Here is an 18,275-nt window from a genome sequence, read left to right as displayed (position 1 = left end):
GAAGATGCTGTTCTACACATTTTGAATGGATTTATTCTCCAACATCACAGAAAAAGCTGAATTTGTTTTTTGCGCTTTCATGATGTCTGCTGGAGAACGCTAAATAATTTTATTTATTAATTTTCATTAGTGGTGATTAAGTAGAAGCACATCTTAAAAGTGCTATCTTTTACAGAATCTATTCCCCTGTCTAAACTGTTTTTTGGCACCAGGCTGGTGCTGATTGGATACTTGGCTACTTTGAAATAATCAAGTTTTCCCATAACACATGAGTCAAACACAAAGTAAAACTTATTTTGAGGTGGATAAAAAGTGAAACATAGAGCCATCTATCCATCTTCCTCCTCTTATCCTTCAGGGCCATGGGTGCCTATAGTGTGTGAAAAGTGGCTTACACCCTGGAAATGTCCCGATTCCATTGCAGGGCAACACATAGGCATACAAACATGTATGAGGAAACCCTAGGTATTCCATAAAAGTTTAAAAAACAATCCATTGGACTTGGTTTCCAAGTTTTTTAAAAACTTTTATGTAATGACTATGTCCTAGATGACTGAAAATCTTCATCAGCAAACCCTAGGTTACTAAGAGAAATCCATGCAAGCGTGAGGAGACGGCCTTCTTGCTGCAAGGCAGCAGTGCTACAAACTGCCCACATGTGCAGCCAGAAAAGGCTTTTTAAAATCACCTGCACTGGATTTCATTAAGAGGCATCATAGTAAAAGGGATTGAATCGAGAGTCATTCCAAAAGGTTTTTCATTTTAAAACCATTTACAATCTATTCTACTATTGGCTAATCTTCCAAAATTTGAGAAAATACCTTAAAGTTTGTAGTTATTACAAAATATGAAAGTGTTGACGGGGTGTAAACAACTTTACATGAGTCTGTTTCTTTATTTGTATAACATGTTTAAATATCGGCTAGATATTAGATATTTAGATTTCTCAGGATGCTGATCACCACCAGTGGGATCAGAAGTTTTGCTTCCTATATTTTGGGTTGCTCTTAAGATCACTAGGCTCTAATAGGACTAAATAGAGGGTGAGGGGAGGAAAGATGGATCCCCTGATCAGACACCAGCTGTCACCCTGTCTTAGTCCTACAAGTATTAGCTGCTTCAGCCTCCCCCATTTTCTCCCGACCCCCTCCAGCCTTCTTGTGTCTTTTTCTGTACCCTTTCATCAATTCTCTACCAGAATCATCAATGTATGTCTCAGTCTTTTCGTTTCATTTCTGACATTTAGTAAAGAATGCATAGAAATTAAAAATCTTTTCATATATGAATTAGAGGTTGCCTAAGAGATAAAGATGCATTATTGAGAATTTTGTGGCCAGTTTCAAGTCTACTGTTTTTTGTACCGCTGACTTGCTTTTAATGCCAGTTTTAGATGGATTTTTAGATTTTACTTTCAATATCCACAATATGAAAGAAACAACATATAAAATTCAAAATCATTTGTTTAGCCTCCCACGTAAGCAGTTGTTGATCGTTATAAGTAGTAAGAGAGGTGATGTGGCACCACTCATAGTAGAGAGCAGAAGCTACAAAAAAATTGACAAATGTTTTTAAGCAATTAAAAATTGAATAAGGACTTTACCTGAATTTCTTTTAGAATATAGATCATTACCTTAATTCTGACATTTTCAACATGTGAGCAAAATACTCCATGAACAAAAGGTTTAGAGCATAACAGAATGAAATGGCAACTCTTTTTGCCAAAGCCTTCCCTTGATCTCCTTTAAGACTCATTCTCTCTTAATAAACATCCACTTATCTGCATAAAATAGCTTCATTTAATAATTCTTACAGCTCTGTTTTATCAGACTTCATATTTCTTAACACTTCACTGACTAAGAGTTGCTCAGTTTGATCCTTTAGAAATAATGTCACTACTATTTATTTACTATTCAGTTTAGTTTCTGAGCAACCCATCAAAGCTGATTAAAGTCATATTCTCCCAATTCACGGTCATCAATTCATTTCCCTGTGAATTTCCATTCATCTATCTTTCATATCTGTCTATGCACTTCTTATATTTACTGTTAGTGGTCTTTTAACAAATTATTCTTCATCATGTTAAAATGGACTTTGATAAGTATCCCTTCCTCTTTCTCTGTGCTTGTATGATTTCATTAAGAACAGCTCTGTCATTAACAGCCTACTTCGTTAAATCACTATCTTTTGTTTGTGTGTTGTTCCACGCCCCCTCCCCTCTCTCTGGGATAGTTTGTGTCCTGGGGAGCCGTGCTCAAAAGGACACCATCCCTGCATGCGTCTGCTCCTCTGACACTTAAACACTTTGCCGCCTGCCCCCCTTCTATCATCCATCTTTCTCCTCTTCCTTTGGCTGTGGTTCCTCTCTCTTTCAACTCACCATCCCCTGGGACTCATAGCGTCCGCTTCAACAAGCAATAGAGCAGCATCCTAGCTGGATTTCTCCCATAGGAGATGGCTTTGCCCACACACACAATCACACTTATAATGTCCAAGTTATTGTATGACAGCAGGTGGCAACCACCCTGACACACGCCACACACGCTTCCCCTTCTGTACCCCACCCTGCCCCCCACAAAGCCACATGAACACCCTCTCTGCATGATAAGGCGTGAGGGCCACAGCAAAGAGGCTGCATGAGTTACACAATTGGTTGTGTTTGTTTCAGTGAGTGGCGGCGACTTCCCTGAGGAAAATCACGCTCCATCTCTCTATGCATACAACCCCTCCTCTCCTGTTGTTCCTGAAGTGAGGGCTCTTTAGCAGGCCTCCCCGCCCCTCCTTTTAGAGGCAGCCATGCATGAAATATCAGCTATTTGTAAAGCAGCCGGACAATTAATTTAGGTGGCAACAAAGAGGCCCCAGGGCCCTCGGCCTCTTTGCAGCAGCTGAATTAGGACTGGTGGCAGCTCAGTCCTGTTGCGGCGTGTCAACAGCTGAGACTGAGCCGCATTTCTGCAGACAGACCAGTGCTGCAGCAGCAGGTCCAGCTGTGTACACTGGCCAGTATGGATCATTTGTTACTCCCTTTATAGGACTTTTCTTTTTTCAAACGCTTCATTTTTAACACTAGTTTGGTCAAATTGATATGTTTGTTAAAACTCTAATCCTTTTAAATAAAGGCCCAAAAAACATATGCAGATTGCATTTTTGGCTTTTTCCCCTATTTTTATTTTCTCCCTGACATCAGAATGAGATAATAAAATGTAAAAAGAGAAGTTGCATTCTTTCTTACCAGAAATTTGGAGTAAAGATGTACAAAAATATGGTATATGTACATTACTAAATGAATACATTTGGCAATGATTTTCCTGTAGATAAAACAGCAAAGATGCAGCAATTGATAGGCTTAAAATTTGGTTTGCAAAATGATTCACAGATCTCTGCACAGTTATATTAAAACGGTTGGCCAGATAAGCTATATGTCTATGTGTCCCCTTTCCAGTAACATGAAGTCCTGTTGTGTCAGCTAAAAAATTGATTCCTTTTTTAGTTTTTATTTTTGAAAAAGGAATAATAAACATGCCATGGCCTACCACAGAAACTCTTTTAGTTTATTCTCACTGCATACCTTTAACAACTTACTAAGAATTTATAATTGATTAACAGGATGTACAGATCTAGAAAATACCATCATCAAAACATAAAATATTATTAGTTCAGAGTCCATCAAGCCATCCTTCTGTAATCGAGGATCAGGTTGTAGTAACTGGTGAGAGGTAACTTGTAGAGGTAACGAAACTCTCCCTCTGACCTGGGCTCTTCTCCAAACTTAAGGATTGCAAGAATACAAGAAACACACTAACCACATGGATGACCCAATTGACTCCCTTCAGTGCTGAAGAACAATGGCTCTACCTCAAGCTTCCTCCAAAAGATGAGCCTCATCCCCTTATCCCTAAGGTTGAGTCTACTCATGGGTGGTTCTAGACAGGGGGCAGCCGGGCCCTGGTTATGGCCCCTGTAATATTGAATAAATTCCTTATTAAGATGTCTGCTGGAATAGAAACTATAACTAAAGGTTCCCTTGGATATATTTCAATTTTTACCTTAGCAGTTTTATTTCAACAATGTTGTTTGACTTCTAGCTTCAGCCCTATGGAGACAGAATAACAGTTTTGCTCTGCTGTATCTGGGGTCTCTAGAGCCAAAAAAGGCTCTTGGGTTTTGTGTTTACATACCTGCTTTCTGGAGGAAAATCATTTCAGCTGCTTATATCCAGAATCCTCTCATATCTACAAGTCAGTGTCACATGTAGAAAGCCAGGCAAATGTGGGGCTTGGCTGTTTAGCTCAGTTATTTATTCATCCAGACTGGCAGACTGCTAAAGACAATGCTCCAATTGTATGTATTTTATGTCCAAGCATGTTTTCTCACAATTTGCCTTGTTTTGAGCAATGCTAATCTCCAACTTGGGATGTATTTTTACTTAGTCTTTTGGGAGTTGGTAGATTGCACACTACTTCTGGAAGTACCTCTGAAAGGACTAGCTAGTTAAAGAACAACAAGACACTCCCTAATTCAACTATCACACTATCACTTGTGACTATGCATCCATTAGTATTAATTTTTTGTTTGTTTTTTACTGTAAATGTCTAATTGTTTTTGCAAATGCCTTACAAAATAGTTTTTTTAACCAAATTGCCTGCAATCTGTTTTACAACAACCAAAGTTAAACACAACATAAATTCAGAAATCACGTGAATGAAATGTTAAGACCCATGAGAAATACTTTATGTTCCCCGCCAGATTTTGGTCCATTGCCCTTATGTTAATCATCAAAATTATATTAAGGATTACCATGTGACTTTTTAGCTGATTCTTCTGCTTATTTTTTTGGTCAAGGAGGTCGGTTGCATTTTCTGTCAGCCATCTATACCTTACCACTGATTTCTGCTCACCAGTATGTTGCTGATTAAGCTAGTTTGACAACCCATATTTATTCAACAGGCCATGTGGCACCCATGGTCAGCATGTCCCCAAACTTATTAGAATAAAGGAGGACGAATGGAGGCATATGAAACATGTACAGACACCTGATAAAAAGCTTCACACATACATGCATACTAGCAACTGTCAGTCTAAGGTACAATAAAATTGATGTATCTTGTATGTAAAGCCCTGTATGCAGAATACGTACACACATGCACATGTCTGAGATTAATCTGGGGTGTTGGAGGATGTAAATTGACAGTCCTGTAAAGGGACAGACCTGCTGCTGCTCTGCTTATTCTCCTTTCCTACACACAAACATAAACACAAGGGTCTGCTGGTGAAAAGTAATTTATTGCTGAATTCTGCCCTAATTGTCTGTGTCTCCATGTGTCCTTGTGAATATTTGTGTAGATGGTTCGTCTTTTGAAGCTTGATCTTTGCATGCATGCTTTCATATTTGTCCTGCTGGTCTGGGTAGAAATATAGAATATAGGATAAGCACGGATTTAAGGGTGCAGGTGGGCAGCATTTGCTACAGTAAGACATTAATGGAGAAAGTTTTCAATTTATCAGAAGGGCAGCACCCGCCTGAGTTTCTGTTGGTCTGTTCTTCAATTTGGAGATTGGGGTTTGCTTTCAGGTTTCTGCAGTGAAACATGACAGGTGGTTCAGTGAACAGAGGTCCGCGGCCTGAAAACAGCAAATCTGTGTGTTCATCTGAGGGGAGAAGCTGTCCACTTTAGTAACATCTATTATCTCACCATCCCTCCCACTGGGACAGCCCCAGAAGACCATCGATCATTGTTAGACGCTGTCATATGAACACACTCACACAGCCGCACACAAACACACACTATCAATCCATAGATTACATGCAGACAAAAGCTGACAGGTGATTTACATATACACACTCAAACGGATACATTCACATATGCATATGGGCACTTAGATTTTACGAGCACTAGAATAAGATCAAATGGGTTCACCATAGATTGCATCCAGTCCTCAATGCACTTAAATTCTTCAGTCAACAAGGAGAGGAAAAAAGGTGACAATGGAGTAACCGGATGACTGGAAAGACAAAATGTTTGGACCCTTTTTTCTAATCTGCTACAGTTGTTGGGACACTTTTGATATTTGTTGTAAAATATGACATCTGTCATCCTCTGTTGGAAACAAGTAAAACTTGAAGTTATGCATATTAAAAGACGTTATATAAAAATGCTTGATAAATCGTCTCTCCTGTAAATTCAGAATTGTTAAACTTAACTAAAAGACAAATGTGTGTTTTTTTGAGTGTTTTATATCAAATTTGCTTGCAATTCTTAAACAAGCATAGTATTCTAAGAAATGCTTGATGATGAAATAAAACAGAATGTGGCGTTGGTGGTGCCGTTGTTGACAGTGTTGCCTCTTGACAACTCAGTTTCCATGGTCTCCTCTGTGTATTATCATTTGGTAATTTGGCCTTCCCCCACATTCTAAAATGTGTTTTTGGAGAAAATAAAAGACATGCAACAGTATATGCATATGCAACAGTCCAAGGATTGAATGCCAGTGGTGTCAAAAATAATTGTTTATTGCCTAAATAGAAATAGAAACCTGGCATCAGAACACTTTGCTTCATGATGCCTGCTTGCTGCCACAAGCCAACCATGCTTGTTAGGACTCCTTCTTCAGCTTAACAGAACCACTTACTGCCAGTTTCCAGAAGTGGGAGTTGAATAAATCCCTGAGCTCAACTCCTTACCTCTCTTCCCTACTCGCTTGGGCCTGCAGAGTTTGCCTGTCTTCCTCCTTTCAGTGTATCCAGCTGATCATAAACCACTGGCTTAAGGTTTCCTTATGCCAGGTGCACTGATTGACATCCCTATGCTTGAACATTGTGTTGATTATGGACAATCCATCCATGGCTCCAATAATGAACACCACTTGCGTACAGAGTGGATCCTGTGATCCGTGTACCTTATGCACATCTTTTCTCTTGTGAGTAACTAATATACTGCTCAAAAGAAATTAAGGGAACGCATACACAACACAATATAATTCGAATCAAATCAAACTTCTATAAAATCATACTGTCCACTTACAAAACAACACTGGTTGACACTGAAATTTCACACGCAGTTGTGCAAATGGAATATTGATAATAATAATAGTACATTTTATTTGAAGCTGCCTTTCTCGACATCATACAAAGATACACAAAAATGCATTAAAGGAAACAACAATAAAGATCAATAAATAGACAGAGGCGATGGCATTATCAATGGGCCTCAGATAGAAAGGCAGTTTTAAACCGATGTTTTAAATTGTGATTTGTGTGATTTGTAATGAGGGATTGAGTCGATGTTTCTGAGTTAGGATGGTAATGAATTCTAGAGACGGGCAGCAGAGCGGCTAAATGCTCTGCTCCCCATAGTGTCTGTCAGCAGAGTGTCCAGAGGTTGGAGGCACTGCCAGGAGATAGGACATTACACCAGGAGACTTAGAGGCTGTAGGAGGGCAACAACCCAGCAGCATGACTGCTACCTCCACCTTTGTGAAAGGAGGAACAGGAGGAGCACTGCCAGAGCCTTGCAAAATTACCTCCAGCAGGCAACAAATGTGCAGGTTCCTGCACAAAACGTTAGAAACTGACTCCATGAAGATTGTATGAGGGCCTGATGTCCATAGATGGGAGTTGCAACCCAACACCATGTATGACAATTGGCATTTACCAGAGAACACCACGATTGGACAATTTGCCAGAGGTAGCATGACGGCCATTAGGTACCGAGATGAAATCCTCAGACCCCATGGGAACAATATGCTGGTGTGGTTGTCCCTGGGTTCTGCCTAATGCAGGACAATGCTAGACATCATGCGGCTGGAGTGTGTCAGCATTTCCTGAAAGATGAAGACATTGATGCTTTGGACTGATGCACGTTGAATCCTGAATCCGCTTCAGCACATCTAGGACGTCATGTCTCGATCCATCCACCAACCTCACATTTCTCCACAGACTATGCAGGAGTTGATAGATGCTTTAGTCCAGGTCTGGCAGGAGATCTCTCAGGAGACCATCTGCCACCTCATTAAGAACATGCCCAGGTGTTGTATGGAGCTCATACAGGCCTATGGAGGCTACACAAAATACTGAGCCTCATTTTGACCTGTTTTAATGACAGTTGGATCCACCTCTAGTTTGTTTTTCCAGTTTAATTTTGTGTGTGACTCCAAATCCAGGCCTCCATTGGTTAATAATTTTGATTTCGATTGATGATTTTCATGTGATTTTGTTGTCAGCCCATTCTACTTTGTACAGAACAGAACAATTCAATGAGAATATTTCATTCTTTCAGATCTAGGATGTGTTATTTGAGTCTTTCTTTTATTTTATTTTTTGAGCAGTGTATAATCATTTAACTTGAGCTCTGTTTGTTTTCACTCCTACCAGGCGATTTAAGTGAAGATCCATACTTTCCAAAGATCCAATGGCCATCCCCAGAAGTGTGTCCATCCTGCCACATGCTGAAGGATAATGGGGAGCATGGCTGGAATGAAAATCAGGTTCTTACCTTCTTAGGGTCCTACTTCTCCTTCAGCCGCATCCTACTAGGTACTTTATAATGTAGTGGTTTCTTTAAAAAAAAGTTTAAATCTGTTTTATCTGGGTTTTGTCCATATATGTATCTTTTAAAAGTTACTTTATCAGAGAAAGAGAAAGCTATTTGAAGAATTGTCTTTTTTTTCTGTTTCAGATTATCTTGAGGATGAAAATAAAATTTTGAAAAAACAGACAGAAAAACATTCTCATAAGCTGGAAGATTCATTAGCTCAGAAACACATAGAAAGGATAGCTAGGGAGGCTTTGGATCCCATTACAACACCGGTGGAGGAAGAAGAAGAAGAAGAGGAAGAAGAACCACAGGATGAAACAGAGGCATATGAAGAGGACAATGAAGGTGGGGAAGATAAACTAGCAGCTAGTGACATAAAGGACAAGGCATCTGAACAGACACCCAGGACCAACGCAAAATTAGAAGAGGTACCTGGTCACCAGCAGGCTCACAAGATACCCCGCATCATTGGAATGAGGCTTAAGCAACGTCGGCAGCAAGAGGACATTGTAGATCTTGATTCTTTTGTGAACCAGCATTTCAAGGCCAAGGCTCTGCAATTGGCCGCTTCCAGCCGGGTTAAGCAACGTACCCTGCAAACAAAGGTGGAGCAGGAACACCGCCAAGAGCTCAGTCTTGGCATGGAGCTGGATGCAGGACTGGGCATGATTGGCCTGCAGCCAATTGACACAGATCTTGACCTGAATTCAATCTACCAGGGAAAGAGGCTGAAAAAGCGAGAACTGGCAGGGCAGTATATTGGAAAAGGGGTTGAGTTGTTCCAGAGGGGACATTGGATATCTGTGCTTAGCATTGGTTTCTCAAATGTAGACATAAGCTTATGTGTAATTCTTTATGCTGTGTCTTTCACATGTCTTGTAGCCATGTACATTTTCTTTAGAAACCGCTTTAGGAGAAGGAGAGTTAAAATAGCTCTACCTTAAACTACACACAGAATTTCTCTTTGACATCTCACTATCACACAGTAAAAAGGGAATTGGTAAAGATGTGGGGACATGATTTTTATCTTTGAATGCCGATGTGAATGTGAATGCCGATGTGAATGTGGGGGGATTGTATTTGAGTCAATGAGTCAATGCAATCAACTGGTTTTCCTTAGATAGAAAACTTTGTATCAATTTGACTGTATGATCTGGTTGAACTGTAAAGTGCCTTGAGATGACATGTGTTGTGAATTTGGCGCTATATAAATAAACTGAATTGAATTGAATTGAATGTCAGGAGTTAGCGAATGTTAATTACTTTAGTTAGAAAATCAAGACAGTTTTTCAAGTAGCTCCAGATAGCAATTTAACTTGTATAATTTGTGCACATATTAAATGATACTTCCATCCATTCTAGTTTGGATCCTTGTAAATCATAAAGTGATATTAATTTGCTTTTGAAGGTTTTGCCCCCAGTGAAGGACAAAACCCCCCAACCTACTTTCATTTGGTGTTAAGAAGAAAAAATTTGGCCCTTTTTTTTTTTCTAAAATGTTCTTTCCAAGTCATTTAATGCCTTTTGGTCTTGCAACAATTTGTAACAATACTTTAAAAATCGTTAATACATCCCTCAATTTAAAACTGGCATTTGAATAGCTAGAGGAGAGTAGATCATAGTATCATGTTTCTCTGCATTTCAGTGATATTTATATATATATTTTATATATATTAAGTTACATTGCCCAGTCCTAATGATGGCTAAACAGATTGTTGAGATGCTACAGAAATCATAAAGGTTCACACTGGAAACTGTTTTAGAGAAAACTTGATTGTTAACATGAAATAATCATTTGCCACTCTCTAAATCAATAAAATTATTTTTGATACAAATCTGGGTTTCGTTCTTTTCCATGATCATAACCGTTATTCAATGCAATGCAATGCATTCAATGCATGTTATTCAATCTCAATACAGAAATATAGTATCCCTGTACTCTGATGAATTCCATCTACTATTAAGTTGAACTATTTTGACAATGCTTGCTCTATATTAGAATTTATAGCAATAGATGTTGGTTTTAACATCCAGGATAATAGTTCTGCATATTAAAAAAAATGTATTAATAAATTAAAAGAAACTGGTTGTATGGACAACAATCACCATAAAAACACTGGATTGGAATGCTTTAAAACAAACGGATTAAACCTTAGGACTGTCTGTGGTTTCTTCATGTCAATTTTTATCATTAATCTTATTTTTCTGTGCACATTCATGAAGAGCAGGATTTGTTTTTGTTTTTACCAAGAGTATGAGAACATGAGGCAAGGCGGATCGGGGTGTTACATGTAGAAATGGGGGGGTTAACCATTCAAAGTTGAAGGAAAAAGCCTGTTGCCATCTGCTGTGGAGCGCATGCTAAATCCTAACAATTTCATTGGGATTATAGCAAGTGAGTAATCCAGCTTTCCTTTAGGACTAGAGAAGAGAGATTACCCTTGAGGATTAGCTCCCTGCACATAATAAACTTTATTAAAACGCAATCGGCTTTCATGGACCCTCTCCCATCCTCACACGTACACTTGGAAGTGGCCGCTGTTGAGGGCGTCCACAGGACTGGAAGGAGGGGATCAGAGGAGTGGGATGAAAGGGGAGCAGCGTGTTTGTGTTGCAGGATAAAAGAATGGATCGACACATGGAGGACATGGTCTGGTTGTAAACAGACCATCTGAAGGATGAGTGATGCTTGATCTTGAGCTTTGTGCTCTTTGACACAGCCTTGAATTCCCTTGACTCGTGCACTTCACCTGTCTGATACTCAGGCTAATCTCATCTTCAGGTCTGTTTTATCAAAACCACATGCTCAGCCCTCACTTTTTGACAGATTTTTTATGGTGCAATAGTTAAAGCTGTCATTTCCACTTCACACAGGGCTGATTAATAATAGCCTCTTATTAAAGCAGGGGGAAAATTGAGGCAATGAAGCTTATGGTTGATAAAATCTAAGACACTTCAATTAGTGACATATGATGGCCAGAAAGTTTTAAAAACATATTATATATAGATTTTTTTTTATTCAACTTGAAAACTATAAGCCTGTTCTTATAATCAGCATTCCCCTGCCAATTGCATGTTTTTTTCTTTCCTGAAATCAATACGTGACATTTGACTTTGCTACTTTCCTCCAACACATTTGAGCTTTTAATCTGTTTAAAGGTTACCTGCTTTTGTTATAGGATTGGAGAGGGTGTTGTTTTCTGCTGCTTACCCTACATTAGCCTTTTATCAGGTACCTTGAGCCTAAGTGAGCCGCAGGTTGTGATGGTTCGGACTAATGAGGAAGTTGGCTGCATTGTTATATCCATCTGCAGCATTGCCAACACTGAGGTGAGTAGTTCACCCTGAGGACAGAGGCTTTAAAATCTAAACCAGGACATACATGCATGGAGAATTTTTCATTTCAGAATAGAACATAAAGTGTAAGTTAATTAGGCATAAAATATAAAATTCAATTACAGATTATCAAAACAATTATCAGTAAGATTATTATATTCTGTGGAATTAAGTAGTATTTGGATAACATTTGGACCTGAGGTAGAACCGATAGTCTGTGACTATAGTTTCTTGAAACATTGCAGCCTCTCTAGAATAAATCTGCTGAGTCATCCAATAGGGGAAACTGAAAAATGTATTTTGCATTTAAGAACAAGCTTTTTTGCTTTAAAGAGACGCTTGCATTTAATCATTTAAAGTAAATTGTTGCATTTGATCAGAAGCAAGCAGCTAAAAGTTATTTTCTTAATCCATATAATCATTCTATTTTTTTTACACACTGCTTCTGCAATTTCACTTCATTTTTGTTAAACAATTAATCAATAACCCAGATTCCCAAAGCTTGATCAGTACTTCCTTTGAAATGTGAGCATTGCTGAAAGCTTTTCTGTTGTGTCATGAAACTTCTGCCTTCACCTTGTTGCCCTCCTTATGTCTTCCATAAATTAGACAATGTAGAGTTTTATAGTCACTCTTCTCCTGTGAGCTCTTTGCCTCAGTGTTTATTACCGTATTGATATTGAAATGTGGGGGGGTTGATGCATTTTTCTGTCATCTCTCCTTTTGACTTTAATAATACAATAAAGCTTCCTCCTGTGGACAGACAGAGAAGGAAGGAGTTAGCGTAAATAAATTATGAAGATTTTAATATATGATAACGGTGTATATCACAGCCAAACCAAGCAGATCCTCTCTCAGGTTTTAAATATGCACCCTTTTAAAGGTAGATGTCAATGCAGGTCAGATCCATCTACTTTTACTGCTTCAGTCCCTCCATCTATTCAGAGCATCTGCTCTCATTGAGGTGAGAAGGTATTTTTAACAACCAGTTGAAACATCAGATTCAGTCCTGTGGTTGGAGAAAAGTGCCATGACTGTTTCCAATCCTGATGTGTTTTTTGTTGTTGTTTATCCATCCATTTATCTGTCCATCATGCCAAGACAATGATTAACATCTGTCTCTCGTTCTGAGGATTCTCAAGGTATTTCCTATCCAGGATAGATGAAAGTAGAACATATAATGTAGTAGTGAGTCTCCTCTGATACGCTGAGAAAACTTTCATAGGAAGATAAAAAGAAACAGCTCTTCTTCTGAATCTCCACAAGACCCTCGATCAGCAATTACAAGAAATAATTTACCCTTATACAAGCACTTTAGGAGGTTATCTTCTATGTCTTTCTACCCATGTCTTGCATGGGTACAGAAAGGTTGGACCCATTTTGCCTCTATAACTGCCTTGATTTTATTTTATGAAAAACACTAAACCATGTGTTGGAAATATGCCCGAGAGTCTTTGATATATGGTAAAATGATAGCATCAGTTTGCTTCAGATTCATCAACACATTCATGATTTGAATCTTACATCCAAATGAGCTTAATTTCATTAAGATCCGTTAACTGTGGAGGTCAGTAAAGTATAAATAACTTATTGTCATGTCAAAAAAAAAAGCTGAAATTCACACTCATCAGACTGCACTGTCTTTTTTCAATTTAGCTGTGTACTGATTTTGGAGAGCAAGTGGGAGGCTTGGAGCGGAAAGAAGTAGAATCGTGTGATGTTCATCAGTAGCCCATTTGTTTCGAGGTTTGACATGATGCATGTCCACATATTTCTATTCCGATTATCATGCTCAGGATTAGTTACTCATTCTAGAACTTTACTCATTCTGTATAATTCTGTACAATCCTGAGTAAAGAATATGAATGAAAATCCCAGATCAGTAGTTTCTGAAAAAATCAGACCAAGAAGCACCTAAAAGGTTTTTATTCTGACGCTCATTTTGCACTTCAGCAAATTGGATTGGAAACCTAAATGCTTTCAGGTCATATGATTCTTTGATTTACTTTTTTTGCTAACAAGCAACTGAACAGGTGAAGCTACATGTAAGTAGTAAAGCTTGTTTCCCTCAACATGAATCCAATAACATCTGTGATTTATTAACATCAAAGAGGTAAAATACTTTTTTTCCCCCTTAAACTAAACTGACTCGATAAAAATATTTTTTACGACAAAATCTTATTTCATTTTCAACTTCTGTTATTTTCACACGAGATATATACATCTATAAAAAATATTTTAAAATCTCTAAGAATTCTTTACCTTTCATGTTTATCCCTAGGTTAGTAAATATTGACTATAATACCTAAAAATAATTTAAAAAACTCGACTCCAGGATACAGACTGAGAATATTTCCCCAGCAAGACCTCGGTCACCTTAACACTTCAGATGCTTTTGGGAAACAGGTCCCTGATGGGCAGAAGGAGCAAACAGCTTACAGGAAGTGTTTGGGTAATGAAGCTGGAACAGAACCAGTAGCCATCACTCAGTCAGTGCTTTAATTCACTCAGCTACTGTAGAACTGCTGCTGTCATTCAGTTTCCTATGAAGATTCACTTCCACTTTCTCATGAATGCATGTTTGTTTGATTTGAACAGGGTGTCACTTGTAGAAGTCTGCAACAAGAAAAAAGAATGCTGAAATTGTGAGATTATTCACAGACAAATAGGTTTGAGAATGATGGCAGGTCTATTTAATCTAATTATTAGAATGCATTAACATAAAAGACATTTTTAAATACTTCAAACAATCCTTTTTTTATATTTTAATTGACTTGTTTTACCTGTTTGTGTATCGTTTTCTTGCATTATTTTTGAGCTGGTGTTTTCATGGTAAAAAGAGATTCTAAGTCTTAAGGATATTAAAAGTACATTAGTTAATGATTTGGGGGATTGGGGTTATGGCTTTCTGCTCAGGGTGACACACCTTGGAATGAACCAGCCAAGCTTTCAGTTTGTCCAAGGATTGTTCTACTGCATCTTAATAATGATGCTTAATGTTTGATATAGGGGCTGTACTGTAAATACTATACAACGCTTAGTTTAGCATATTTCATTTTTTAAACACACATACACAGGATGGCTTTGTGACAAGCCTGAAAACATGAAAAAGGGAGTAAAAGCTGTGAAATCTCACAGAAAAAATAGACAGTTGTCAATTTTCTTAAACTTGTTCAAATTTCTTTATTTAGATAATATATCACCAGGACCACATCTGCTATTAGTAGGTGTTTAGAAAACTACACAAACCAACATCATTATGGTTCTATTTTTTTTTCTTCATTATATCCTGAACTTAAAAAAATTCAGAAAATATAACATTATCTATGTGGGATGTGAGAAAGTTAGTGCCAAACCATCGCAGGACTGGCTTGTGTATGTTATTTAAAATCCACTAAGAGATACCTGCAAATGGTTAATTTGGCAGAACAAATACCAAAATAAACTATTATTATTATTATTATTATTATTATTATTATTATTATTATTATTATTATTATTATTATTATTATTTATCTTTTGGTTGTTGATGTTCCTCTTCCATCCTATATTTGACATCCCCCCTTTTTTCTATCAAACAAGCCTATTACCGCCTTGCTTCAACACAACAGGGTCAGGTTCAATCAGGGAATTGGAAAATATCATTTCTGACGGGGGAATAGATTCCGTTTGTTCTACCAATCTCTCCTACTAATTACCCAAATGGACAGGAGCTGTCAGGAGACAATAACTATTCCCTAATAGAATTTGCCCCCCAAGTGCAATTTAATTTTCTCCTCGGTGCTCTGTCCTCGAAGGTTTTTTCCCCCCTCTCGTTTTTTTTCCCTGCCTCTCTCTCTCTGTTCCTCTCCTGTTTTCGGACCAAATGCTTGGGGACATGCGATGCCTTCGCTACCTTTGATGGTTTTTGTCGCTGGAAGCAGGGGAAAAGTGTGGAGTTTCTGTCGCAGCTGCTTGCACGGAGGGGAAGAAAAGGAGGAGGAGAGATGGGGAGCGGAGACACCCTGCATGGATCCTTGGAACCACCCATGATTAGGTAGGTTTGAATATGTGGCCATTCAGCTTTTTATATCAGGGAAAAGTTGTTCATACAACGCGTTAACAACCAAACTTTTCAGCTGTTTGTTCACAAACTGATGTCAGGATTATTTGGAAATAAAACGCTGGTGTCCGGATGTTTGTCTTAAAGTGTCTGAGCATGACCTTTATCAGAATGATGTCATGCAAAACAAAACCAAACAAATTGTTTAAGCACAGATCCTTGCAGAGCATAATAAATTCAGTCCTTAATGTTTCTCTCTAAGATCATAGCAAAGAAGGCCTGCTGGGCTGTTTTATGACTGATGGCACCCACAGTACGCATGCATTACGCGCTCCATAAAAAGCCTGCAGGGTGCTCTGTGTTTCTGACTCCCCAGTAAGATGGATCTGTGAATCGCAGTTGTCAATGAACTCGTCCCCTGAAATATTAGATCTAATTAGAGGTGGTTGGGTCACTGGTGGTGGCAAAGGAGTTTGCCCCCTGTTTGAGTTATTGCCCATGAGCTGCTTGCTCAACAAATTATTTCCCCTTCTCTGGATTTTTACAAACAAAAAAGTCTCACTGCAGCATGTTTTTATTCAGGTTATAGCCTCTGTTCCTTTCTGATCTCTATATTATTAATACTAATACTACTATTTAAAAATATCTGTTTAAAAAAAAGAAAAGGTTGAAGTTCTTCATAAAATGTTCACTGCTTATCATTCTTTTTTAGGTTTTTAAATTTTTTTCAATTATAGTACTACCAGAACAATAAATCTGGATGTAGATTATTTTAAGAGAAACAAAAATCATCCTATAATGGTCAAATTTCTTTGGTATGTCATTTTAAAGACTAAAGCAGATGTGCGTACTAATATCTTTTCTTCTACGCTCTCAATTATTGTAATTGCATCGCGTTTAGCTGATAAGAGCATTTCCCCCCATCTGCATTGTTTTGAGCTCAGCCTTGATTTCAACAATCAGAATAATTGAAGTGATGGTAGGCCATACATAAGATGTTCAAGGATTTCGAATGAAACCCTGATTTATGGAAAATAAATTTGTTTTACGTGGATTTGGTGCAGATGGACGGATGATTGGAATGTTTAGACGCGTTAAAACTGCAGAAAAACTTGAAAGATTAACGCGCCTTTTTTATAAAGAGGTTGATGTCTGCTTTTTATAACATGTTTTTCTGAAGCGCTATGCATTTAGATGAAAGAGGCTATAGAGCTAAAGCAATGCGATGTATAGAGTGATATAAGGAATAAGTTTGAAATTGCAGTTTGGGCAAAGATCAAGCTTCTGCAAACGTGCATTCTGCAGATTTACTAAAAAGCAAATCAGAGTTTTCTACTTTAGTGCACGTTATCTAAACGTAAAAAAATTATTAAATTATGCTTTATAACAAGTTTGACTTGATAAGGTCAAATGCAGAGATGTTATGCTTGAGTTAAAATTTGGATTTATATGTAGCCTACTTATTTTTTAGTCTACTTATAATTTTACATGATTGTTTTTATATAGGCTACTATTTTAGGATAATATTAAAATAAACCCGTTGGTCATTTAATTGCGTTAAATAAAGGGCCAATCTAAAACTGAATCGAATTTACAGTCAAATTAATTTATATAATAACATTTATAAAATTAAGATAAAACATGCAAATGTTTCTAGTTGAAAAGTTAACGAACGCACATGGATCCTGGCATCAGACTGCAAATTATTTGGATGAGGCACCCAGGAAGCCAGGCGCCTCTGACATGGGCGCTTTTCTTTTCTTTTTCTTTTCGCTTGAAGCAAATTGGAAGCGAAGATTGAGTTCATCCTGCTTGAACTAGCCACCCTCCGGAGGGACCATCTTCTGTGGGAGAGCAGTGTCAGGCGACGCGCAGAGAAATAGATAGTGTCAGGAGAGACTGCGTTCATGCGCCTTATCCTCTCTGCCACTGGGAAAGGAGGAGCTCATCCAGGTGATCCGCGGGTCTTGTGAATTTAACTCAAACACGTTTCCAATATTGTCCTTTCTATGTGATGTGAATTCACTTCTACTCCTGAGAAACCTCTCTATTCCTCTCCCCAAACAGGGGCGCTTCTAGAGTTTCTGCAAGGGGGGCAGATGGTTGTCATTGATCATTTTAGAGTTTTACTTGAATCTTACTGCCATTAAATAATATCAGGACTTTTTTGGTGGCAGGATGCATCCAAAGTGTTACCTATACATTCATTGATCTGATTTGGACACTTTTTGAGTTTTTATTATTTACCAAACATTAAATCTTCCTCTTTCCATGTCTGATATAAATATGTAAGGACGGTCATTTTAAGTGCCTTCAAATGAAATAATTTGATTTGGCTCTAAACTTCTCAAGAGAGGCGCAAT

At 38.1% G+C, this 18,275-nt stretch overlaps 1 protein-coding gene across 1 annotated transcript in view; it reads left to right on the top strand.

Moving 5' to 3' along the window:
• qsox1 (quiescin Q6 sulfhydryl oxidase 1) overlaps positions 1-10,369 on the top strand; it is a 48,279-nt gene extending 37,910 nt beyond the window's left edge. Inside the window, exons 12-14 of the mRNA XM_038288617.1 lie at positions 8,372-8,533; positions 8,676-9,581; positions 9,772-10,369. Coding sequence (XP_038144545.1) covers positions 8,372-8,533; positions 8,676-9,478 — 965 coding nt within the window. The 3' untranslated portion in view covers positions 9,479-9,581; positions 9,772-10,369. The remainder of the gene's footprint in view (positions 1-8,371; positions 8,534-8,675; positions 9,582-9,771) is intronic.
• Positions 10,370-18,275: the final 7,906 nt, after the last annotated feature.

This window comes from Cyprinodon tularosa, unplaced genomic scaffold (assembly GCF_016077235.1).
Source record: "Cyprinodon tularosa strain WSP-4 unplaced genomic scaffold, ASM1607723v1 ctg259, whole genome shotgun sequence".
Classification (NCBI taxonomy): Eukaryota; Metazoa; Chordata; class Actinopteri; order Cyprinodontiformes; family Cyprinodontidae; genus Cyprinodon; species Cyprinodon tularosa.
The sequence above is the reverse complement of the archived record's forward strand: the minus strand, read 5'-3'. Positions and strand labels throughout refer to the sequence as shown.